The 26,397-nt window shown below is 36.2% G+C and overlaps 2 protein-coding genes and 1 non-coding gene across 25 annotated transcripts; 2 read left to right on the forward strand and 1 right to left on the reverse strand.

The window, feature by feature from the left end:
- Window positions 1–404: 404 nt before the first annotated feature.
- On the forward strand, window positions 405–20,784 carry hyd (E3 ubiquitin-protein ligase hyd). Of its 22 annotated transcripts, none has more exons than XM_066395095.1 (44): window positions 405–570; window positions 1,928–2,125; window positions 2,539–2,708; window positions 2,991–3,148; window positions 3,286–3,494; window positions 3,551–3,726; window positions 3,781–3,962; window positions 4,019–4,287; window positions 4,339–4,490; window positions 4,552–4,713; window positions 4,845–4,898; window positions 5,003–5,116; window positions 5,329–5,582; window positions 5,638–5,907; window positions 5,959–6,210; window positions 6,263–6,497; window positions 6,583–7,487; window positions 7,985–8,145; window positions 8,201–8,468; window positions 8,528–8,678; window positions 8,730–8,884; window positions 8,935–9,067; window positions 9,211–9,340; window positions 9,916–10,163; window positions 10,490–10,605; window positions 10,917–11,175; window positions 11,470–11,604; window positions 11,907–12,081; window positions 12,287–12,512; window positions 12,572–12,737; window positions 12,790–12,980; window positions 13,415–13,562; window positions 13,945–14,102; window positions 14,296–14,400; window positions 15,268–15,445; window positions 15,703–15,985; window positions 16,044–16,205; window positions 16,686–17,026; window positions 17,573–17,716; window positions 19,023–19,215; window positions 19,276–19,482; window positions 19,569–19,716; window positions 19,985–20,215; window positions 20,273–20,784. In XM_066395095.1, exons 1-44 carry the CDS (start codon window positions 509–511, stop codon window positions 20,483–20,485), a joined length of 8,847 nt encoding a protein of 2,948 aa, XP_066251192.1. In that variant the 5' UTR covers window positions 405–508; the 3' UTR covers window positions 20,486–20,784. The 22 variants fall into 22 exon arrangements, with proteins under 22 accessions (XP_066251192.1, XP_066251197.1, XP_066251193.1 ...); XM_066395100.1 differs by having other exon boundaries at window positions 13,415–13,547; XM_066395096.1 differs by having other exon boundaries at window positions 11,473–11,604.
- LOC136412336 (small Cajal body-specific RNA 8) lies at window positions 14,684–14,813 on the forward strand. The gene has a single exon (XR_010752397.1). It is a non-coding gene; the product is annotated as a small Cajal body-specific RNA 8 (non-coding RNA).
- A 1,692-nt stretch (window positions 20,785–22,476) lies between the features above and the next one.
- On the reverse strand, window positions 22,477–25,754 carry Scgalpha (sarcoglycan alpha). 2 transcript variants are annotated; one of them, XM_066395149.1, is made up of 7 exons: window positions 25,287–25,754; window positions 24,982–25,221; window positions 24,751–24,925; window positions 24,464–24,696; window positions 24,334–24,402; window positions 24,038–24,187; window positions 22,477–23,530 (listed from the first exon to the last, which is right to left on the reverse strand). In XM_066395149.1, exons 1-7 carry the CDS (start codon window positions 25,625–25,627, stop codon window positions 23,368–23,370), a joined length of 1,371 nt encoding a protein of 456 aa, XP_066251246.1. In that variant the 5' UTR covers window positions 25,628–25,754; the 3' UTR covers window positions 22,477–23,367. The 2 variants fall into 2 exon arrangements, with proteins under 2 accessions (XP_066251246.1, XP_066251247.1); XM_066395150.1 differs by lacking the exon at window positions 24,334–24,402 and having other exon boundaries at window positions 25,287–25,749.
- Window positions 25,755–26,397: the final 643 nt, after the last annotated feature.

Below are 26,397 nucleotides of genomic sequence, written 5' to 3' on the forward strand. Positions count from 1 at the left end.
TTTATTTAGACTTAATGCTATGACAGCTTTATTTTGTATAAATTAAAATTGTGTCATAATATTTATGATTATTTAGGTACCTACATGCTTTTAAAAAATGAAATAAAGTGAATTAAGGTTAAGGGGATGTAAACAAAAGACTTGCGGGGTAACGCGGGTGCGTCACAATGGATGCGCAGTAATCAAAAGCGATTTACTTGGGCTTTTATAGATACAAATTATTCTAAAAGCTTTCTACTGTCCTTGGTGAAAACTGGCATTAGTTAAATTCTGGATTTTAGATAGACGATTTATTCTTACCCAAAGGTTATGTTAATCAATAAAACCGGAACCGGAAACGGTTTCCTGCCATAAAGATAGTGGCGCCATCAGTAACATAAATACAAACTACAATTACAAACGTCAAATTTTATTTCAATTTTCAGTTCGCAGTTCGTGAATGGTCGCTTTAAATGTGTGTGGATTTTGAGTAGATTTTAATGTAAATATTGTACATTCTTTAGTGGAAATGAGTTCTTTACAATATGTAGTGCATCCGTTACCTGGTACCGAAGAACAGTTCATTGATAGGTGAGGTTTTTTACACCCTTGTTCTAAAAGCCATAATGGAGGACGTCTTCCTCCATTTTCGTTTTTGTGTCGTTGGAGTCAGGGAATCCTAATGTCTTTGTCCTAAAGTAACGTAAGGAAATATTATGCAAGTTGGTGTATAAAGGATTTGTATATTTTGCGGTGCAATTAATCTTTTAATAGGGGCTCCACTTATTGAAATTGGGGCCTTTGACTTTTCATGACTTTCAATGCCAGTTCATGCCTTGTGGAAAGCCACCATGCAGATGCTTTGGATGTCAAATTTGTTGCGCATAATGGCGATTGTACTTTCTCAATGAGGAATTTCAAAGCAAAATTGCTTGAGAATATGACAAGGCATCATGTATTATCCACGTGTTTAAATAGAGGTTTATTTTCCTTTGATCATCATACCAAAAGAATGTATTATACTTAACTAAGTACTGTGTATGCATATGACTCACTACCTAAATGCCAGGCTTGGTTTACCACTGTTAATGTCTTGTGGTAACTTTGCCAGCAAGATAATTTCCATAAAAGGCAAAACCAGAGCACAACATAGAACACTATGAATTTTAAAAAGCAGATCTAAAAATCAAATTATGTGCATCAACATTAAGTGCAAGTTAACTTTCATATAGATGTTGAAACCAAAGGGTAAACCACTAGTGAAATATTTATACACCAACATTTTTAAAACTTTGCTATTGATATAATATATTTGTCAAATTTGATGCAGAATTGAAAAATTAGCTTCATAGATGACTAATAGTATTTTTTGATTACTGCCCTTAATTTGATCTGCAATAGTTTCATAAAATATTTTGGATAACATAGGTTAGACTTTGACTGAACTTGTATTGCAAAAAGCATGGACTCCAACATAAGTGGGTTCTGTCAATAGTATCAAATTCATGATTGAACCCTACCACATTTCTTTTCAAAGCAGTTTGTTGGAAAATCAAGAATGTTACTCAAATTGCCAGTAATGGAACTTTTAAATTAGAAAATATGAATAATACATGAAGTGATCTCCCATTGTCCAAGAGTAATAAAAACAACTAAATAATAAATAAATCTTTAGTGCGCAGGACAAAGTTATGTATAAAAGATATATGTATTATATTGAGGGTATACCATTTTAAGTAAAAAAGTATATAGCTGCTGAGCTGTTTCTTGGGTGCGTCATTTCACGGTTCTTTAAAAAACTTTGATGTTCTAATTTCTTTTCCTCAATTTAGTAGCATTTTGCATGTTATAAATAGTCCAAAGCATTTGGCCACAATATATAATAAGTTGATTATTGCCTAATATTAAAACTACTGAATTGTTATTAATATTTTCTGGCTCTTTTTAGGCTCAAGGAAGTTGCAGATAGAATTAATCGCCTAGGGCATACTCTTCATCCAGTTTTATCAAGTCTTCGTGTTGGCATTAAGAAGATTTGTCTCAGTTCCACTTCGATTGCTTTGTTGTTAGATGATGGTCGAATATGCAGGATTTCTTACAATATTCTCTCTGACAGATTAGACCTGAGTAAAAATGATTCAAAAAGGTAAATTTAGATTAAATTGTTGTTGAAAAGATGCAATTAAAATGACCTTGAAAAGAAAACTGCATTTAACAATAAAACTCATTTTAATTGATTTTATTTTCGGTATTGAAAGGGTGCCCTTTCACGAGGAATACAAAATCAGACATATCATTTGTACTTTTTGTAGTACCTCCTTAAACAACATGCATTTATTACTTTGACTTTATATAAATATTGTGAATGCACATAATATAAATATCATCAAAAGTTTCTCATTTTTGTTTGTGATTATCCCTCCTTTAATATTGCACAACTCTAAGCACAGTTCAACAGTTTTCTCTCAGAACTGAAGTCACTTTCCTCATTAATCACAAACAGACATGATTCTTAGCGCACACATTTTCTTAACACTTAACCTTGCCCTGCAACCAAAGATCTTGGTTGTTGCGCAGTTCAGGGGGAGCTGGAGGAGCTTCGGGCGGTGGTTCTGGTTCGAGTGGCGGAACAGGTGGAAAACCCACCAATGGGGGACGAGGTTGCCGAACTAGGGCCAATACCAGGCTCATTCCTGGACAAAGAGCAAGCAGGGGAGGTACCAATGGAAGTAAGTTTTTTAATCAGAAAGTTTCTTCATCAGATTGCTTAATGTTTTTATTATATGAATTTAATTTTAACATTTTTAAATAGTTAGCACTCAGAACAGTGATCAATTTTACTGCTCCAACAACGCCTATTTGTGTGTGAGGCATCATTTTCAAATCAAATAAAAGAACCCCTTCAAATGTATACAACATATTCCTGTTTTATTTTAATAAATGCCAATAATGTTTACTTACTTCTGAGGATTATAACGGTTATGCTTTATTACATCTTATTTAATAAATAGGTAGTCGAGGTGCGCCTGTCATAATAGGAACTTCAGCATCAGGCAGCGCAAGGCCTATGGTGACAGTCCCAGCTCCTTATGTCCCTGAAGAACTTGTATCCCAAGCTCAAGTTGTGCTACAGGGGAAAAGCAGGAATTTGATAATTAGAGAACTACAGGTAAGTTTCTTGCAACCTGACTGTTACCAAGTATATACTTTTTAGCAAAGAAAAAAAAATTAATTTAAGCACACAAACTGCCAGGTTATCAAGTCATGACGTTTCACTAGAAGTTAAACAAAATTTTGTATTTGCAGAGGACCAATTTAGACGTAAATCTCGCGGTAAACAATCTTTTATCGCGGGACGACGAAGAAGGTGAGGAAGGTGACGACGCAGCTGACTCTTACGTCCCAGAAGATCTAATTTCATTACTGGATGGGGGATTTCATTCGGATCATTCGGTCATTATCGATGCCGATGCTATGTTTTCCGAAGACATGTTCGGCTATGCTGGAATAAGGAAGTGAGTTATTATCGCTAAAATATGAATATGAATAATGTAATTTTTGAATTATGTAGTCGTAGCAGTGGAGGTCGAACTGGAAGACTCTCAGATAGAGATGCAACTTCAGGCGGAGGTAGCGGTGCGGATAGAGATAGAGAAAACTTTTCCAGATGGCGCGATAGGCAGTATTTCGGCCCTAGAAAGTGGTTGGAGACTGCATTGAGAGACAATCCTTATGAAAAGGATGCAGGTGATATTTTGTTAATAATTCAAAAATGCTTTATTCATTTTCTAGGATTTGCAGATCACAAGAAAAAAGACAGTGCATGCCCCCTTTGGATCTCAGATGATTTGGAATTTTGGCCGGAGCCAGCTCCCAAATTCTCTCAAATTGCTACGTTATACAGTGAACTCATAGCTTTATCTAGCAATGGACAACTTTATCAATGGAAGTGGAATGAGCATGAGCCTTACAAACATCCAGAGGTAAATCATTAACATTAAATCATCAATGAGAAGTATTTTATTTTTAATCATTTAAGAACCCTAACATTCATCACCCAAAGACCATAGTCCTGAATTTGGTGAATGAAAAAGTGGTTCATCTCTCGGGTTGTTCTACCCGTTGTTCAGTTGCCACTGAAAGCGGTAAAGTGGCAACATGGTTGGACGAGTTACTGGCCCCTGCTTCAAATAAATTGGAGCATGCTGCGCAAGCTTACACAGAGTTCTTGAGTGATCGAATATCCGCTTTGTTTACTTGTCCCTTGTACACTGTTGCCAAATTGGAAAGCGGAGCTTTATATTGGTGGTAAGTGCCGAATTTGTAGGAGTTTTGTGAGTTCTTTATTGTCTGGTTCAGGGGAGTTTTGCCGTTTGCACAACGCAAGCGTTTATGGGAAAAATACAGGGCGAAATGTCGAAAACAACGTCCTTCATCAAACCAATCGGAAATCGTGGCTGGTTCTCAAGTGTGTATGAAAAATAGTCCGATGTACCAGCCAGGTGCCGTTGGTAAGTTTTTATTTTTCAGTAAATTTATTATTTATTTAACTTTCTGTATGGACTTTTATAGGGTTTACAGTATCCGCTGGAGTTCCCAAAATTGGTCAATTACAAAATGCAGCCTGGACATTGAGTGATACCTGCACTTTTAAAATCATGAACGTGCAAGTACAAGCTTCAGCTGAAAAACCTAAGGAAGAGGCAAGACCAGGGTCAAGTGGTTCTAGCTTATGTAAGTAAAATTAAAAAAATTAAAAGTACTATAAAGATTTCTATAGTGTTTCATAATGTCAACTATGTATTAGAAACGGCATGCCTCAATATGTAGCATTACAATTTTCTAAGAAGTGTGTGCATTTTTAGATGTTTTTAAGAAAGGTTCGTCCAACAAACGGTCTGAGGATACTCTTACTGAATGTAAGTAGCAAAGGAAAAGTGCTGCTCCTACTTTGGGGGAATAATGATTAGTTTAAAGTGTTCAGTTTAAGTCATTTGTTAAATATTTCTCCTTTTTGTTGCAGCTTCGGGTTCAAACTCAAAATCCTCCAATTCCAAAGAAAATACAGATAGATTGGATATGCCTCCGCCACCATCTCCCGCATCCAGTACCTGCAGCGATACTGGAAGCACAAGTAGTAAGGAAAATTATTATTATTTTGCACTAATTGTTGCATGTCGTGAAAGACATAATTCATGCAATTTATACATGTATAGTAAACAGCATCCCAAATCTGATTATATAGTGATAGCAACTCTTAATTTTTTAAAATAACAGACTGCTAATGTAAGATAAATTAGGTCTTCAGGATAAAAGTTCAAGACTTATACACATTTCTCTGTGTTTTAGAGCGTCAAAAGAAGTTGGTAGTAACGGTCTCTGATATAAATTTGGACACTCGCAAAGACGAAGAAGAATGGCACTTGCGTGACGTGATTTTTGTTGAAGATATGCGTAATATACCCACGGGACGCGTGCTCAAAGTAGACGGAGCATATGCTGCGGTTCGTTTTCCATCTGCACATTCCCGTGAAAAAGAAGGTGTAAAGGATTTGGATGATATCTTTCAGGATTGTCGTTTAATGAGAAAAGATGATCTTCAGGTTTGCCTCTATTGATAAGAAAATTTACAGTCAATTGCAAATTTGATGTCATTAGGTAATAAAATCGAGTTCCACCTCGAGAGTGCCGGACTGCTTTCAGAAAACACCTCGAAGAATTCAGATGTCTGAAAACATCGGGCAAATTTTAACTGTTGCCGTTGACGGGTTAGGAATCCATTCGGTTGTGCGTAATGGCACGAAGCTCAGTTACTGCATTTTCAACATCAGCACTGGTCGCGTGGAACAAGAGAATCCCTTGCCCAGCGATACAACAGCCTTTATGGGTCTTTGTCCCCCATTGATAAATCTTACTTGCGCCGGAGAGGTGAAGACTTAATCATTTTCTTTCATAGCTTGCATATCCTTGTTTTATTAGAGCAACCAAACAGTTCTAATACTCCGAGATGGGAACAACACTATCTATCCTCTGGCTAAGGATTGCGCTGATGCAATACGTGACCCTCAGTTCCTGGATTTGCCACCAGTTAAATGTGTAGCTGCCAGTACTGTAGCTGTTCCAAGTACAAGCCTTAACATGAAAAATCAAGTCGCTTTGGTGGTTTTTGCTTTAGAACAGCAGGTACTAATGCCCAAAATCCTAAGATGTGATATTGAAGGTGTCAGACAGGTATTTGAATCACTGTAAAGTCTCTGATTTATTTTAACAAGATTTTGGACAGGTTTTAGGGCAATTGGATCAAGACCTTAAATTAAATACCGTTACAAGACCGTCGATTTTGACTGAGAGATGTGACGGGAATAGGAATATATTTCATGCTGTTTTGAATATGTGTACGCCCCCATCGAATAAAGATAGTGATACTATTCAGGAAGATCCAATTAGATACATTCAGGTTCAGGAGGATCAAATTCCCACCCAGAGTTGGCCGCCAGAGACTTTTGACGTAGCATCTGGTAAAAACATAATTAAAATATTAAATATTGAGTTCAAATATTGGGGTGTTTTTAATGCAATTGTTTATTTATTTATTTATTTTAGGTGATGAGGACAGTATAATGAGCCTTGGCAGCAGTGCAGCCAACAAAGGCAGTAGTCACAATCACAGCTTATCCAACACCATTGTGCATCCTTCAGAACGACGCTCGAATGCAATACAGATTCTTCACTTTCTCCTCTATGAATCCAGCACTATTGAAAGCCATTTAATAGAGTTACTGTGCGCCAAAGACGCGCAAGGTCAAACTCCGTTCATGCTCGCAGTTTCCTCTCGAAGTTATCCGGCTGCCCTTGAAATGTTTGAACGAATAATGAAGCTCGGGACTGCCCAAGAACGTGAAGAGATGATTTTCCCCAAAGGATCTAACGCAGATCATTCGCCCCTTCATGTATTGTGCTGTAACGACACTTGCAGCTTTACTTGGACCGGCGCTGAACACATTAATCAAGACATATTCGAATGCAGAACTTGCGGTTTGACTGGAACTTTGTGCTGTTGCACGGAATGCGCCAGAGTTTGCCATAAAGGTCACGATTGCAAACTAAAGAGAACCTCACCTACAGCTTATTGCGACTGCTGGGAAAAGTGTAAATGTAAAGCCCTTATTATGGGCAATCAGTCTGTGAGATACGAATTGTTAAGCAGGCTGGTTAAAGACACAAATTTAGTGTGCCTGCCCAACTCTAGGGGTGAAAGTATTTTGCTGTTCTTAGTGCAGACAGTGGGCAGACAGAATCAGGAACAAAGACAATTTAGTAAGTCTAGGCCGCGCACTAGTTCGCGGAATAAGACACCATCTTCGGATATTGAGTCTGATATGCCTGAACATGACTTAGAACCACCGAGATTTAGTCGAAGGGCGCTGGAATGTTTGCTTTCTGATTGGAAGGCAGTTAAAAGTATGATTATGTCTGGAATGAGAGAACCTGGTGATTTACAGGTAAGTGTAGTTCAAAAATGTATTCTTTGTATTTATTAGGCATATTAGAGTCAATTAAAAAACAAAAAATTAAAACTTATTAATACTTACGTATATTCACCCATATATTATTATACCTTATTATTTTGCACAAAAAGTTCTCTTGCGATTTATTTCTATGATATTGTCTCCACTTTGCAACTAAGTTATTTTTTGTATTTAAAACTAAAACATGCGAAAAACATGACGTTTTTGTAACTATTAGTTTGGTATTTAGGGGGTCATTTATATTGTTTTGAAAGTTCATGAAAATTGCCAACACTTTTGTATATACTGGACTTACCTGTAGGGTTTGAATAAAGGAAGAATACAAAAAAAAACTATCTTCAAAATCAATTAATAATTCTTTACAGTACAGTACTTATAATTTTTGATAAAAAATTGCGTTATCTGTACCTATTTTTGAGCAGTTTAATTAGGGTTTATTGTCTTTTGCAGTAGTATGATATAAATAATATTTACAGCTTAACGATCAACCTTATGTGTCTGGCCAATCCGGTACAACCTTATTGGACAAATTTACTCACTGCTTTCTAGTTAAGTGCCAAATGTCGACTGATGTACTTGCAGAAACTTTAATCAAAGAAATGAAAAATCCTGATAAGAAGCTAAGCGATTTGGCAAGGTATAATATATAACTTTACCTTCGTATTTTTTTAATACTATTGTTTTTTTATCAGATTTGTGGCCAGAAGATTCGTCAGATCAGTTGTACGCATTTTCGTAATATTTAGCATCGAAATGGCTCCAACTTCTTCAAAAAGGCGTGTTTTGAACAACCAAAATCAGCCATTAATACGATGCAAGAGGCTGTTTCAGTCACTGAGCAAATTGGCTATTGAGGAATTGTGTGAAACGGCTGATTCGTTGATTGCCCCGGTGAGATTGGGCGTCGCAAGACCTACTGCTCCCTTTTCGCTGGCAACTTCACCAAGTGATGTTCTAAATGTGAGGAAATGCCCTACTTTCTTTATGAATTATTCATAAATTTGTATTTTTATTTGAAGGGATCAGAAGAGCTGTTCTTAGTTGATCCTTTAGCACCCAGTACATCAAGACAAAACAGCCAAAGTACATCAGTAGCCTTTCCTTATCTAAACGAATCTATACGAAGGTCTCAGGCCGCTAGAGAATTGTTGAATATCATTGATTCAGAAGGTATATTTTGAATTAATTTTTTTCAGGTTTTTGTTACATCTATTTGTTTAGGTCTTGGCATGGCAGTTGATAATGATGATGACGTCGCATCGGACCATGAAGATCATCAGACAGAGCGGGACTTGAGTTTGGTGGGCCAAGCTCCATCTTTGGCCGAAAGCGAGAATCAAGAAGCCCCTGCTGATCAACCAGAAGGGCGATTGCAGGTATGTTGTGGTTATTTTTTGAATTGCATAGTATTTACTTTGGAATTTAGGGTGAGGAGTCGGATCCAGAATTAGATCTTTTGGCTGAAACTGAGAGCGACAGTGACGATAATCACAGTAATCAGGATGCGGCCAGTGCGCAGAGGTCCGTGCAGACTGGTGCTACAGCAGGCAGTGATTCAGGTAAAAATCTTATTTGTATTGTTTATAAAATGTTTATACAATCGGGAGGATATTTGTCACATCGCTAATAGATCACTCTTTAAAAGGAAAAATAGCAAATATCCTTCAGTTTAGTATTTTTGGCGCTATAACTAACTTATTAGGAGGTCTGCTGTTATTCCCTGAAGATGAAAGCGGCGAATCTAGTCAACAGGAGGAAGAAGAAAGTGAGGCTGGTACCGACGAACCTGACAATGAGGAGTATGTGACGGAGGAACAACTGGAAAGGCGTAGGTAAGTTATAGAAAGTAAACTAAGGTTTTTTCAATTGAACATCAACATTTGTTAGACATAAATAAATTGATTGAAAATCGGTTTCGAACTGGGAAGCTTTTTTATAGTTTATGCAGGAAGCTCTTGGTTATTTGAATATTTTTCAGATTGGTTAATAGTTTTTGACACAGCATAGGGAATCAAAATAAAAAATATTATGGTTTTTACTGTTTTCAGATATAGGGTGTTATGTATGTGAATGTGACTTAAGATATAAAAATTTCACATCTGAAATTTTCATAAGCCGAAAGAGCTACTAAGAAAAAAACTCGATATTAAACCTCTCGCCCTGATTTAACTGACCTAATTCTTCAAATAACATACACTATATTCATCATTAAGCTTGGCTAATCCTTACACGATACATTGTATAAAATTTCATTGATTTGGTTCATTTTTAAACCCGCCAAATATCCTAACCTGCAGTTGCATAAACCACCTCTACAACAAAACTAATCTGAGTTTATACAACTGCAGTATGTTTTATTAATATAAGTTTCTGATCCCTTCTTTTTGAATTCTCCATTTCACAAAAGAAGCCGTTACAGCACTGCCGTCGGCGGCTCAGGTCAACGTTCGAATCTCGCGCCGCAGAACATGCAGTGGGCGATCCGGTCTAGGGAATCAGGACGGTCAACTGGAGTCCGTTTAGCGAACGGCTCGAATCTGGTGTTTATAGATCCCACTTCTTTGAGAAGGTCAACTACGGGAAGTGCTACAGTTGCTGCTAGTTCTGAACCCATTACCATGGCCACAACTGCCAGTTGTTTGGCCAGAGCGTTTGGTAAGTAGAATTTTATAAAACTTATTTTAGGTGATTCACTAATTTTCACCTACGAATTTGCAAGAACAATCAAAGTTACATGTCGATGTGAGAAGTTAAAAATGCGTAGAATGACTTTGACAATGTCGTTCAAAGCGCCATCATAAAAAATATCACTATATTGTATCCACACATCTTACATTATTGGAATATTGTTTCACTTCACACAAACGGTCCTTTCAGATTTGCATTACGTCTTTCGTTTGCGTTTTATTCAGTTACAGATAAACAATCATATAAATTAATTATTAACTATTTAACCATTAATATGTCTACGTTTGTTGTAGGAATCGTCGTGCGACAAATTGCAGATCTCCTTGCTACTGTATCTAATAATTCAAGCACAGGAATCCCCTCATCTTCCTATATGGGAGTATCTCAAGACGATATCTGCAATGTGCAGGTAAACACATTAATATTTTTTCTTTTATAGCATAGTATATTTCGTAAATAGTTCCATATAATAAGGCAGAGATTGAACCTTCTTAGATAAGATTCTTTCTTGAGTAATAAAACATACAAGAATAACTTGATAATCGATAACTTAATTTATAACACATATCCTCCACCTTCTTTGTCTAGATATTATGACTAAATTACAAATATAGTAAATTGATTAAGATTATAATATTACCTCTAACCTAAATAGAAATAGTCATCAATGCTCTAGTAGCACTTTGAAATTATGTATTCAATATTTTTATCTTTTGCTAGATCTACCTAGAATTCCGTTTAAAATCTACGTGGGATTGGCTACTAACCGTAATGGACGCTACCGAAGCCCAACTGAAATTCGGTGCATCTTTAACCAATTCTTTGGAGAACGGAGGCGTGAATGTTACGACAAATACTAGCACTTCATCGTCGAGCGCCTCAGGAATCGGCACTCAGCTACACCCGACGTCAGCAGGCTCAGGAGGTGGGCATCGTCGAGTGCCTGTTCGCTCCCTTTTAGCCTCACTTGCTGATTTAGGTTAACTCGTGTGCTTAATATAGTGGCATAGTAGTTCTAGATTACTATGTTTTGTGTGGCCACATTAGTCGTTTTGTTCTTTGTTGTCGTTGCACGGCTCGTTAATGTCAATTTTTATTTGCTACTTTGACATTATTGATATTTGTGCAAACCGACTTTAAATAATTCATTTCTCGGGTTTCTAAGTTGGTCCAGGTTTTGTACCAAGTTGAGCTAATACTAATCTAAAACTGGTGGTTGCTGTAGTTTTTATGATTTTTTTCAAACGAATGTATGTTAATAGAATTTTTCCAGTAGGTTCCAGTTCGGGAGTGGTGAGATCAAGTAGGGCTCACGCCTTAGCAGGTGCTGCAGGTGGATCTGTTGGCAGCCGAATCGTTGGATTTACCACGAATGTAGAAAATAGTAGGACTCGGCCAGATAGGGATGGTAAGTTTCGAGACCCGTGGTTTAAGATTACAGTGTAATGTTCTACTGTAACAATTTATAGGGTTTAGAACAAGTGAAATTGCTTTAGAATTGGTAAAATACTGACCTTTCGATCTATACACAGTAGTTGATAAAGTAATAGGTATAAAATTATATGTAAAGAACATTAAAACAAGTCGATTTTTCATATGAAATTTTTTCCCTGATGCGGTTACAGAGAAATTTAAAAAATCCTAATCAAAATTCAGTTAATTGGCGAATTACTCAAAATTGAATATAATCGTGTTTTATATTCGTTTTAGGTGACGGTCACGCTGCAAGGAGGGAGTTTTTGTCATATTGCTTGTCTTTAATGCGTGCCCACAACAGTGAACATTTGGATTCATTACCAATATTGGACGTATCGGCCCTTAAGCACGTGGCCTACGTATTCGACGCTTTAATTTATTACATGCGTTCTGGAATGCTAGATAATAGGTAAAAATTATTTAGTTCAATAGAACAAAACTAAGTAGTGCAAAAATTACAGTTTTGAAAATCTGTTAAATGAAAATTTTCACGTAATTGTTGTTAATAATTTGGAATTATTTTAAGTAAAATTTAAATGATTAATTAAAAAACGTCTGGATTATTAATCGCTGTTGTTAGTAGACTTGTTCATCAAATAAGCATTTAATTACAGGGAAGAGGATATAAGAAGTCAAAACAACATGTTGCCATTGCCGCCATGTTACGATCAGGACGAAAACGAGAATGAAGAAGCGGATGAGGATATTGCTGTGAACATGGACACAGACTCACTTGATGATCAGGAAGTATCCAACTTGGCCAGCAACATATCCAGCAATCTGAACAGCTCATCTCAGCATGGGTTTAGCGGAAAGGGGCGAAAACACAGTTTTTTCCAAGTATTAATGTCCTGAAAATCTTATAGGGGAAATTCACTATACAATACTTTTATATGCAGAGGTCAGAATCGACATTATGTTTGGGTTGTCCTCCTCCCGACCCCTTTGAAACTCCAATGTCTGAAGCCCTCCCATTGGCAGATCAACCCCATCTTCTGCAGCCGAACGCGCGTCGTGAGGATCTATTTGGCATTCCCAAACAACCTATAACTTTAAGTTCTACAGGTAAGTTGTTATGACTAATGCAATATTACAAAAATTTACACTTTTATATTAGGGAACTCTAACAATCCGCTTGAGCAATTACCGACAAAACTAAGTTTGTCAACTAGAACTACAGAATACGCAATGCGGCAGCCGGCTCACGCCAACCATCCTATTTCAAATGCCCTTAACGTTATGGGTCCTAATCCTTTGACGTACCCCAAAAACTACAACCCAGATGCTGAAGTAACCAGAGAAGTGCAGGTTTGTGATTTTCAAATCAAATCAATCATTAGTGGCAACAAAATAAAGTAATTAAATTACTGGATCTTCGAAACGTATATGAAAAGTATAGTTTGTACTCGTATTTTAAGTTAAATATCTTCCCAGTAAGGATAATATTTTGATGCGGGAAAACATTCAGATTAATTCGGGTTGCACACAAAGATGCACTTACATATTCTTGGGCTATGATACAAGGGTATTTAAAGTTCCATACATTAACTCCGCGTATATTTTGAACGAACATTTTCCGGATGTGTGTAGGAATTTTTGTTTCGCATATGTAAAATCTGTCTTAGTATTTCCTGAACAATATTTTGCAAGATCTTGTATTTGCAATCTATTTTTGCTACACCACTCCCTACTTTTTTAGGTTTGTTATTATTTTAAAGCGGTTTAAGTGATGTTTGCTTTAGATTCAAACGGAACCAAGCCTGGCAAGCACCTCAAGAGAGTCTCAGCCGGGGCCTAGTAGCGGAAGTTTGTCCCCGCACAAAGACCAAAAGAAGAGGAATATGCAACCCTTTGAAAGCCTGCTGGCAGCTATCGGTAATAAAGCTAGTGGTAAGTTAGATGTTAAAGGGGCAGTTTTGGTCGGAAAGTCGGCTGGTAAGTGATAGAAACTACAGGGAACTTTGCTTATACGTTTTCATTATTGAAGTAAATAGTGTGTCCTTTTTGTTTCACAGTCGGCCGATTCTTTGAACTAAGAGTGTCGGTTATCTGCAAATTTCTTTGGTTTTTTTGGCCATTACTGCTCCTTTACGCGGCTTAAGGATGGTTAATGAAATAGCCACTTTTGGAGAGAATTGTATTCACCACTTCTCTTAGCTAAAAAATGGCTTTTTCGTGTTTTTTTTGCTCTGTTACACTTGTCTGGATATTGAGAATTGTTGAGGCTATTGCGTTTTCCTGCGAGGTTCTAATTTTTTCTTGAATTTTTTAGAGGAGGCCATTAACGAAAAGCCGCAAGACCTATCGGCGAGAAATATTCCAGTGTCATCCATCCCATTACCTCCCGATGTGCCCCAAAGTTCTAGACCTCAAATAATAGTTTCACCAAGAAAATCTGAAATTCCAATGGACTGCAATAGTCAAGATTCGGTAAGTAAAATAATCTGTTGTCCCAAGCTTACTATACTTGTCCCATTTTTTTTCTGTGTTATTCGCATCAAACGCCATCTCTTTTATTTAATGGGTTAAAGATCAATAATAAGTTTCTTATTACCTAGCACTCGTATACCATATTTGTAGCATTAGTATTAATTAATGGGTGGTTTTGTTTTTTTTTTTGCAGTTGGTTGAAAGTACAGATCGCATCGCAAACGATGTCAATTTATCCCTTCCAGGATCGTCGAGAAGTCCCGGTAAAAGTGTAATTGTTCGAGCAGGATCATCAATGGTAAGTTTCAATCTCTTGCTTCGAAATAGGTCATTTATCTTGTCAACAATTTTTTACTATTGTTTTGTATCTAAAGTCAAATGGATGGTAAAGTTAGTAACACATTTAAAACTTGTTCCTTAGTGCGTAGAATATGGGGTTCATAACGTTTTTTAAAAATTTATTCTGATTGGTTTTGATTCATTGCGTTTTTTATATTTAGTCCTCGGTATGTTTTTGACAATGCACTTTATATAAATCACTTTACGCACACAATGTAATTACTCTAACAATTTTAATATTTTGGAAGTCACTTACGTGTATAATGGAATATCTGTAAATTATACATCACTTATCTTCCTAAATAATTTAAGCTCTTTGATGACCGCAATTGTTTAAGGTTTTAATTGGGGACAGATACGGAGCGTACACCATGTTAATTACCAAAAAACACTAAAGTTTTTTTCTTGAATATAAAATATTCATGTAAACAAACCAAACGCGTGATCGCTGTTTTGGTCGTCTCTAATTGGTCGGTCGTGTCGTCTAAACGATCGATATTCCACAAAGGCGACAGCGTTTCAGAGACCCGAAGTTGTTTCATTTTAAATAGTGTTTATTTCTTGCACATGATCGAATGTAAACTAAACTTTTTAACAGTTTAATATACAGGACGTCATCATGTTTGAAATACACTAGATATGGCTAAATTGTAGTGTTCATAACCTTCACAATTTGTTTTTAAACTTTTTCACTGTAATAGCGGGCTGACTACGGTGCTGTTTTAATACTCAGTCTTAAGAGAATCACGTGCAAGTATCATTCATTTGTTTACATGGATATTTAAAATTCCTAAGGCACAATGTAAGTTTCATTTCTCGCTATTAGGTGAACACTCAGAGTCAGAAGTCCAACGATTCTGATATTATGATGGACGTACAGCAGCCAGAAACGTTGGAAAATCAAGAGATTTCTGCGAATGTTACAGTGGTGACAACTTCTGTGAGCCAGGAACCCTCCAAATCACCGACTATTGGGCAGGTTGTGTCTCATGATTTGCTGTTAGGTAAATAAGGCTTCTTATTATTATTGTTTCTTGGCTACTGATATTATGGGGGTATAACATGTTACCTAAATTGAACTTTTACATATTAATCTGGTTTTAGATTATCCAACTTCTTGAATAAAAGATTCTATCTTCATTATCTATACATCATCCATTGCCAAATTTCCAAAAATTACAAAATCGGATTTATGCATTATTGCGCTGTCTGATCAAATTTTTATCCTTAATGAATTACAATAACCTAATTAAAACGTTAGGGCGTTGGAGATTATCCTTGGACCTGTTCGGCCGCGTATTCATGGAAGACGTCGGTTTAGAACCAGGTTCAATCGTCTCTGAACTAGGCGGATTTCCCGTCAAAGAAGCCAAATTTAGGCGGGACATGGAAAAGTTAAGAAACAACCAACAGAGAGATTTGACATTGTCGAAAATCGAGCGTGATCGTACTCAACTTTTAATGCAAACTTTCAAGGAACTTAATACGCAGTACAGTAGTTACAATCGAAGAAACTCTTCTTCTCCCCCTTTAGCAGTCAATAAGTATGTGTCATTGAATATTATATATATTATATAATTTAATGTATTTGACTTTATTCAGGGTTAAAGTTACGTTTAAAGACGAACCAGGTGAGGGTAGCGGCGTAGCCCGAAGTTTCTATACTGCAATAGCCGAGGCTATCTTGTCAAATGAAAAATTACCCAGCTTGGAAGCAGTGCAAGTGGTAGACAGCAAGTACAGTCAATACAATGTTCTTCAGAGGTTAGTAAGGTAGTAAATATTATAGCTGCAGCTTTTTTCAATTAACTATAATATTTTTAACTTTGAAAACTTTGAAACTTTCTTGTGATGGGCAAACTGCGAACAGGAAGCGAGTGATATAAGAATAGAAAATAAATAATATCTATTTGTATATTAGGTGGTACAAGAAATACTAACCAGGCTGCTACTCCTCTTTAAAAAAAAAATTGAGTTTTGGAATTTTAATGTTACGAGTATTTATTTTATATCTGCAAATCATTCGTATGAATGCCTAATTTCCATTTCCTAATTTCAAACGGAACACTATATATTTGCCCTTTTCCAGGTTATGTGTCAAAACTTTAGTAATTCATCTGTAACTGTGTATAGTGTTACGAATTTTCGCTTGTTTTCCTGATTTCCTTGACATTTCGCAGCGCCTTAATAGGTAGTTCTAAGTTCTCAATAGTAAAAATGTTTTTTTAAATGGTACCTATTAAGGGTGAAGGACAGACGAATTAAAAAATTCAGGGGTTCGCTACCGAGACTGCGGCAACGGGACAGAGAGATTCTCCGACGGTCGCTGCCTTCTAGAGGTTCCGGTAGGAACCGCGACCATCACAGACGCACAATGAGTGTGGATGCGAGGCCGTTTGTCCCCGCCGAGAATATGCATCACAACGCAGATGCTCCGTCGATGCCAGACCTGTCCGCTGGTCCAGGTTCGGGAGGAGTCAATTCTCTTCCTAACGAACATTTAACAACGCACCAACAGCAGCTCGGAGACAGATTGTACCCTAAGGTCTATAATTTGCATCCGACTTTTGCCGGTAGGATAACCGGTGAGTTAATTTTTCGAAAAGTCAAATAACTAAATAGTAAACTCAGCATCGATTAAAATGGTACGTTCGATTTTTGTTAGCTAGTTTTAAAATTGTTTAATTGTTTTTCAAAACTGGGACCGTTGTCGATAGATCCATCTAGGTGCTTCAGGTAGAACGGACAAATACAAGGTCAAATGTTTTACAGATTCGCTGACACAGGAAAGAAAAAGGAGTGAAGTATATTTGTTTAAACTTTCAGTATATCTGTTTTCTTTGAAAAGGGTCTCAAAGTTAAAGTATAGACCCATTGCTATAGGTAAGCTCTTAAAAAAATAACTCTTGCTGTTAAACCAAACAAGATATTGTTTAAAAACTCGGATGTACCGTTTCAGTTATTGCTTCATTTAATTGAATATCGAAAATTAGTATGAATGAAGGATAAATTAATGTGATCGATGCGTCTGTATGATTAAATTAAAGGTTCATTCTACCTTTCGACCTCCAATTATTTCAAGGAAGCGAAATAATACAAATTGAGATTTAATGCTATGCTATTATCTACAGGGATGTTGTTAGAGTTATCTCCAGCACAGTTGCTTCTGCTTTTGGCTTCGGAAGAATCTTTGCGATCAAAAGTAGAGGAAGCGGTGGAAATGATACTCGCACATTCTCAGTCTCATGCCGATATGGGTTCGGATTCTTTATTAGGTAATAAGCGTATAGCAATGACCTAGAGACAACTGGACGCAGTAAAGAATTATTACCAGAATTTCTTTAAAATCGGTCCCTTTTTTTACTGGAAATGTCGGAAAGACGACGCAAAACAATGCTCCGTCCATTTCTTCTAAGTCGTTCGTATAGCCTAATAGACACTTAAAGTAGGGTCACAAATGTATCCATATTTGTCAAAAATGACGCCACTAAGAGACGTTAATCCGATTTTGGGCTAACCGTGAACGTACCAATCTTTATACATATTACACGCCCTTGTTAGAAGCATGTATAACATCGATCATAACGTTCGGATATCCGGAAATTTCCTTAGTAGGAAAGAGGTAGTCAGATACGATTGTGTTTATAATATGCTTTCAGTGTCTAATAGGATTATTTAGTAGTACCGTGTTATATTTACTGGGTTCGTTTTTCGAATCGATATTCTGTTCGTTTATTGTGCTCTGTAACAATTCGCTTTGATCAGAGCTTGAAGAGCGAGCAGATTGAGCATGTAAAAATTAACTAGATGACATAGCCAAAAATTGCAATGTCTATTAATCGAATAATTTGATAAAAATTTCAATAAGTTCCTCAAATATACTTTACGAAACGGTTCTACATTCGCATGATACCATAAAATAATCAAAAACTGCTTTAATTCAAAACGACTTCTATATAGAGAATTGCCCGACACATTGCAGTTTCACCAAAAACACACTACCGTAACGAAATTTCTCAAAATTAAAAATATTTTCTGTTTCATTTTCTTCCTCATTACTGCTTTCAAAGACTGTGACACTGGCAACTTTAATGATAGAACAGCTCAAATGCATTTGTGAAATAGACACCTCCAAAATCTCAATTATCATATAACCACTGCTCAAACTGCTCGTTCTGCGAGTACAAAAACGAACACAATGCTTGAACTGCTGGGTAAACAAAACGCATAAACAGAATTTGAAAAAAATTTGTCAGATTTTTGGTTATGCTTTAGATACGATAAAAAATGACATTACAAAAAACAAGAAATTTTCCTTTACATTGTAACAAATCTTTTTTTTTATTTCACTAATTCGAACTTCACCGCATTATACCTTTAGTCTATCTATCATTTGTCTTAAGAAAATCTTTGAATGGATTTTCTTTTGACCCTTTTCTATTTTGTAATGTCATATTTCGTACTAAAATTCGGTCTTTGCATTTCGGTTCCCCAGCAATTTAGTTCGTTTTTCGATGTTCTTAATGGTTTTCAGTTTTGTGGCAGCATTTCATTTATTTTGCGCTTATTAATTTTTGTAAGATTTCGAACGCGGTTCGAGAAAAAGCAGTGGTTCCCGAGGCGTCAACTCGGATAATTCTGTTCTAGAAGAGGGCGCTTCGGAAGAAGAAGACATTGCGCCCTTATTTTATTGTCCCGGAAAGAGAGGATTCTATGCACCTAGGCAGGGCAAGGCTACCTTTGAAAGGTTAAACGCCTTTAGGAACGTGGGAAGGTAAAACAACAACAATTTTTCCTTACCAGTAATATAACCTAAGCGAGATAATAAATTTAGGTTGTTGGGTTTGTGTTTGTTGCAAAACGAACTTTGTCCGATATTTTTAACACGTCACGTACTGAAGTCCATCCTGGGGCGACCCATAAAATTCCACGATTTGGCCTTTTTCGATCCTGTAGTTTACGAATCTCTCAGGCAATTGGTGGTAGATGCCGAGACTAAGGATGGCTATAGTTTGTTTTCGGCTTTAGATTTGAATTTCACGTAAGTCCTATAAACTCTCAGTTTAATGATTTAATCATGCTTTTTAAGGTTAAATCCTAATTTGAGTTTGTTTCTTGTTTTTACAGAATTGATTTAGGACCAGAAGAAGGTGGGGGTACCATGGAAATTGTACCTAACGGAAAAGAAATTGAAGTAACTGCAAGTAATGTGTACGATTATGTTCGGAAATACGCCAAATACAGGATGATTAAAGTTCAAGAAAAAGCGATAGAAGTAAGAAAGTCTTGAATATTTTTATTTTTGAAATTCAAATATTTCCGAAGTTATTAGAATTTATACCACAGTACAACATCCACGTGACGGAATTTTTAAGTCAGATGGCGTTTATTGCTGTGAAAATGAACTGATTTTTCCTATATTTCATGGTTTATTTTATAATCATCGAAATATCAATGAAAAGCAACAGTTATTTCACTAGCGTCTTAAGTAAATAAATGTCGTAAGAAATATAGCTCATATTTTGTTTTCAATTGCATTGCAGAGCATTCGTACTGGAGTATTTGACGTCCTCCCTGAGGGGTCTCTCGATGGGCTAACTGCAGAAGACTTAAGACTGCTCTTGAATGGGGTGGGTGATATTAACGTGCAGGTGCTGATTTCTTACACATCCTTCAATGACGAATCCGGAGAGAGTGGCGAAAGACTTGTCAAATTCAAGAGGTGGCTGTGGTCTATTGTAGAAAAAATGACGCACTTAGAAAGACAAGATTTGGTTGGTTCTTCTATCTTAGTTATTGAGTTCGTTATCTATTTTATCCATCAATTTTAGGTGTATTTTTGGACTGGATCTCCAGCTTTACCGGCCAGCGAGGATGGTTTCCAACCGATGCCCTCAGTAACTATTAGGCCCGCCGATGACGCTCATCTTCCCACCGCCAATACGTGCATTTCACGTCTTTACATCCCGCTCTACAGCAGCCGGACAGTTCTAAGACAAAAGCTGTTGCTGGCAATCAAAATAAAGAATTTTGGTTTTGTTTGATGAGTGCGGTTTGAATTTAATATTTGTAAATTGGTAAGATATCCTGCTTCTAGAGATTTTTGGTCCACGAAATAAACATTTGTTTCGTACTCTCGTACTGTTTAACTGAGGTTTGGTTCATCTGAGAAAAAGCCTAAAACTGTTGGAACTTTGGGGAAATAATTGGCCTTTTTTCGGAAAACCGACTCACAGTGTACTCTGAATGTGATGTAATTATTTATTTAAGGGTTGAACGGTGATGTAGTTGTACATATTCGGCATATTATAGGGTGGAGTAAAATAATGGTCGTGATGTTCAATATTGTTTTTTATCTGTTACGTTAATTTCCCATTTTGTTATTTGGTTGGAAGAGACTGCTCACATAATACATGCGATTTGAACAGTACTATGATTAAGTTTCAATGACTATTGGCAAGATAAAACATCTCGTAGAATGATCTAGCTTTTAAATAAACATCAACGTACTTGCAGATTTTATTTGTACATCCTACCAAATTTAGAAACTAAGGCACGCAACTAATTATACATTAACATAGAAAACCTTCATTAAAGATTGTTTACCTTTATAACTGATAGAAAATGATTTTTCAACACTAACTACTAAGTAAATTTTTAACATATTGATCGAAGTACCATCTCTTGAGGCAATTTCGATTTACATATTTGATTTTATCAGAGGTATACACTACTACAGAAAATTTTCCTTAAAGATTTCGTCTCCCACAGCTCAACAGCAAGATATTACAAAATGTGGAGTAAAAATAAAGAACCCATTTTACTTACATAATGGAGTTGCCCTGGGAACTCCTGTGTACTTGTCACATTAAAAAGATGCTATTAACGTCAAAACTACTAACTTTGTGACAAGACAAACGCAAACACAAGATAAAGGCAGTTTCATCAGTCTCAGACAATTTCTAGAAACTGCATAAACTCCACCAAAAGTTTAAGTGAAAACATAATGTACAGGGTGTCCCAGAGACATTAGTATAAATCATCAGTACAAAAAATAGTAACCTCAATGAATTTGAAATTTGGAAAACGTGAACATTACTCAAACCAAGTGGACAGTGACTTGCTTGCTATGGTGTGTGGACAAATCTTAAGATCTAACTCCTGGATCGGGAATTGGTATGTATACAAGGTGAGAATTTCTGGCGATACATGTAGTAGGAATTGAGATCATCTAAATTACAAACCTTTCTAAAACATTAGTCCTAGATAATTTTATAACGTACCGGTGTATAAAGCAGACAAAAAGCCAAAGACTCAAATGATGCCCAGGACAGATGATAATAAAATATTTTTCGAACATACTACTATGTTTTGTACTGCCCTTCATAGGCGACCTATCTTGTTTCTACTAAATTTACAACAACTATAGTGTGTCAATGAACAAAACATCCATGTAACAAATACATGTCACCTACACGTGATCCGTTCAAGACGAGAGTATTGAACAGGACCGTAAACAGCCCGCTATTACATTGAACATTTTTTTAACAAGTTCTGAGAGTAATGAACACTGGAATTTAGCCATGCCTAGTATATTTTCGATTATGAGCGCGTAATAAATACTCTCCATTCAAAATGAAACAAGTTCAACCTTGTAAAACGCCCTTGTTAAATATCGATCGTTCAAACAACACAACCAATTAATCAGTGGTGACCAAGCTGGCGATGACACGTTTGGTTTATTTACATGGATATTTTATATTCGTAAGAAATACTATAAACCCACTCAGATTCCTATAGATTTTTTGCATGCCTGTAACAGTCAAATTTAAATTCGAACTTAATTTTGTTCGAAAAATAAACCATTATTTTCAAATGACAATGGTACTTGCCAAACGAATTACTATTATTAAAAGGATGAAGTAGACTTTATAGTGACATCGGATATAGAGCGATGACTACGATATTTAAATTCGGTTACAGTAGGCTCTCATCGTTTATGTATCAACATTAAGATTGAGGTAAAAATAGAAAATTTTCCATCACAAATCCACTTTATTGCTATAATTGATCTCCAAAATTCGGACTCACTCTTTATCCTAGTTAATGTTAAGATTATGGGATATGGCAATGGAATTCGAGCAAAAATTAAATTATGAAACTGAATATTGACGACTTTAGCTAAAATACACCTATCATCAGACATATTAGATAAATGATATTCCATTTCTTATCCATCAGGACATGTATTAAAAAACCATAGTTAATTACGGAGAGCACACCAAACTGATAACTGAATAGATGATTCTTTTCTACGAGAAATAGTTTAAATTTGGATTGTTTCGCATTTACGCAGAAGTAGGAACAATGAATTTGAAGTAATAAAATTTCTTTTTCTCTAATTAAATTGGAATAATAGAGCTTTAAATTATGTTTGACTTTAATTTATATTAAAATAAATAAAAAATACATTAAATTCTACGTAGCGTCTATTCAATTATGCTCTATGGCGCCTAAGAAGCCATTTTTGTAAATTTTTCTCACTGAGGCAACATCGAGAAGAGTAATGATCCTCGAAGTAGTTGCTTCTGTTTGTTTCCTTATCAAATTATTTTCTTTAACTTCTTTCATATTAAATTCTGAAATGTGAATCAAAGTAAAGCATAATTTGAAATTCCATTATTCAAATTTTGTTAGAAATGTAACACTGAAGAAGCAAACACAACTACACCTTCACCTGCAGAAAGTGATTTAGAAACCGAATATAACCTTTTGATTAATTTCTCAGTTATCCGTTTTATTTTGTGGCTATTTATGATCATTTTTATTTTTCATCTATTTATTATAATCAATATTCATCGATTTCAATACATTTGTGTAAACGCTAAAAATTCCAAATTTAAACACAAAACTTATGATGCACAAATTAACAATACCATGCGTTTCCTTCGTCGTTTTCTATAACTTCAACACCACTGTTCTCAGTTAAAGTGACATTGTTAACCTCGGGTTTATATCGCGGGCGCACATAAGGAGGAGGGCTGGGCCTGCAATGAACTCCTCTGTTCATAGTGGAATTCGGACTACGACTATAAGAATAGGTATTTTAAAATTATCAAAGTTCTTCTTGATACGAAACAGAATGGATACAGGACAGGTGCGTATAGAAAACCTCAAAACAAGTCTAATTTTCATATCGTTTTTTTTCTGCATGGAGTTGCTAAGATATTCTGAATCTGAAAATTAATGACTTCCAAAATATAACATGCGAATAATAAGAAAGTGTAAAATAGAATTTGGTAGAAAACTGGTGGTCTTTAATTGTGAATTAATTTAAGATTCTAAAAAATATGAAATTTTAAGGGTGATCCGACCCTTCTTGAGTTGCCAGCCAAATTTTTATCAATGAAAGAAACACATTTTCAAAATTTGAATATTGCTGAGTTTTTTCCAATTTTTTTATGGCTAATATCTCGGCAATCATAAGAGTGGGTAATAAATGTCATATGAAAAATCAAATTGTTTTGAGGTCCTTTACATGCACCTCTTCTGTGGCCGTTGTGTTGTGAATCACTTTGTATCATATACCAACATACTTTGGGAGTAATATATCTGGAGATGCGCTATATTCTCGGTCCTCCGATAAATTCCTAATGAAATTCCTAGATGTGAAGGTCACAGCTCGATCTGGGTCTGCTTCTTCTTGGATGGGCGCGGAACCAGCGTAGTCTTTCGAAAGCCCCATTCTGTAGGGAAATAATCTTATTTATGTATAACGCCCATCTTTACATTTTCGGCAAGGTGTTACTAAAGCCACATACTTATTAAACTATTATTCAAAAGAAAGGTAAAACCACAGTATTAGTTGATAATTCAAATCAAACAAAGTTACCTTTCGTTGTATGAATCAGTACAGATATGGAAAATATTATCAAAGAAAAATTCACTGGCTTCATCTTGTCTGTGAATTATAAAATAGGTGGGCTCCTCATTACCATTAGGGTGTTTAAATGGGTACTTACATATCCTGGTGCACCACGCAAATGATAAACGACAAAAGGACCACCAGGATGGTCATTATAAGCAATGGCAATACTATAGCGACAGCCAAATCCTTCTTGTATGACCTTTCAGGCATTTCGTCCCTGCTAAACATCACAGAGTTCCATTCATCGAGAGTCTCATCCATTTTTGCGTGCTCAAAGTTGCCGATCTTGTGAGTTTGCTTCAGTTTTTGTTCCTCATCAATATCAACCTAATGCAAGGGATGATTTCACTTTAATGTTTCCTCGGAGTGACATCAAGGTACCAATTGAAATTTACACCAGTCGACAAGAAATCCCCTATCCCGAAATAGCCGTTCCACAGAGGTTTTCCTAAAATTTCTGGGGCAATTTTGCAAAGAATACAACGGCACAACTTCCTGTTGCAGTTCAAGCAATTCAGCGGAAAATTCCATTTCACTGCCTAATTTTACAATTACCCTGCAAAATTCGAACCAGATTATTCCAACTAAATATTTTTTCCTTTTTCGTAATACCCATCTCCTTGCTGAGGGTTTAAAGGTCTGCGTGCACCTAAAGCAATAGCACTTTCCAAGAAGGTCACGTACAGGTCTTTAGAGGCTTCGACCCAGAGGTGGTTTGTAAAGATGTCAAAGAGGGCTTCCATTCGCGATGAATCAAACATATCAGCCACATTTAAGTTATCAATTTTAATGTGAATTTCATACATGGCCGGATTTAGTTTATGCTTTATAATAATGTCGATTTGCTCGGTCCTATAAGAGCAGACAAGGGCAAATAAATCCATATTGATGTAGGTCACATCCAAAAGTGCCCTCACCTAGTCTCATAGGTATTCTTATTCCACGCCACCACGTCCAAGGAAATCTTCTCATTAGTATGATTAGGAACCACTCCGTAAAGGAAGCCCGAATGGTGTCTTTCGCTGAATAGATAGTGTATCCATAAGGGCAAGTCTGGACAGTCGACGAAGGAGGCTTCATACACATATTGGTGTCGATCGCCTTCGTAGGTCCAATTGAATGTAGAAGGCTCAAGGGGTATGGTAAAAACTTCTGTTTTTATTACGGTCATTTCAATGCGATTAGCGTGCGATGCTGCAATACATAACATTGAAACACAGACAATGAAGATAAAGAAGGATCTTCCCTGGATTTGCATTATGCTGTCCAGGTAGTATTTAGGGAAAAATCTTAGCGTTAAGATGCTACAAAGAAGTGCAATCGACGACTGTTGTATTATGAGAATAAGCTTTGGCGGTAGGCGTCGGCGTCGCGTGCGCAAAAATGACGATCGACGTCGGCGTCATAAGTGTGGACGACGTGAACCACGGTTTGGATAAAAATGGTCCTTGAATTGTAAAACTTTGATTCGCCATCACTTTTTCATCTCTGGATCGTTTTCGGTAATTTTGCTTAAATTGCAACATGTAGAATGGAGAATAAATCGCTTTTTCAGGTATAGGTCTAAATGCGTTTGCTTCATCAATACCCTTTTTCTAACGAAATTTGAATAATGGAATTTTAAATTATGTTTACTTTGATTCGCATTTTAGAATTTAATATGAAAGAAGTAGAAGAAAAGAATTTGAGGAGATAAACAGAAACAACTGCTTCGAGGGCCATTACCCTTCTTGACGTTGTCTCTATGAGGAAAGAATTTGCAAAAATTACCTTTCAGGCACTATTCATAGAGTATAATTGACTAGAAGCTCCTGATAAGTAATTTTTGTATTTTTTTTCTTATTTTACCAACGTCGGTAGGGGTATTAGCCCTCAAAGTAATTGTTTGTGTTTGTTTCTTTCTGAAATTCTTTCCTGTCTTGTCTTTTATTACAATCGATGGAGCGATCGCAAAGCAAATTTGCCTTTAAACTTCCATTATATAACTTTTACTTCCTTTATATTAAATTCTATTCCATCTTTTTTAAC

This window comes from Euwallacea similis, chromosome 11, assembly GCF_039881205.1.
Source record: "Euwallacea similis isolate ESF13 chromosome 11, ESF131.1, whole genome shotgun sequence".
NCBI classification, from domain to species: Eukaryota; Metazoa; Arthropoda; class Insecta; order Coleoptera; family Curculionidae; genus Euwallacea; species Euwallacea similis.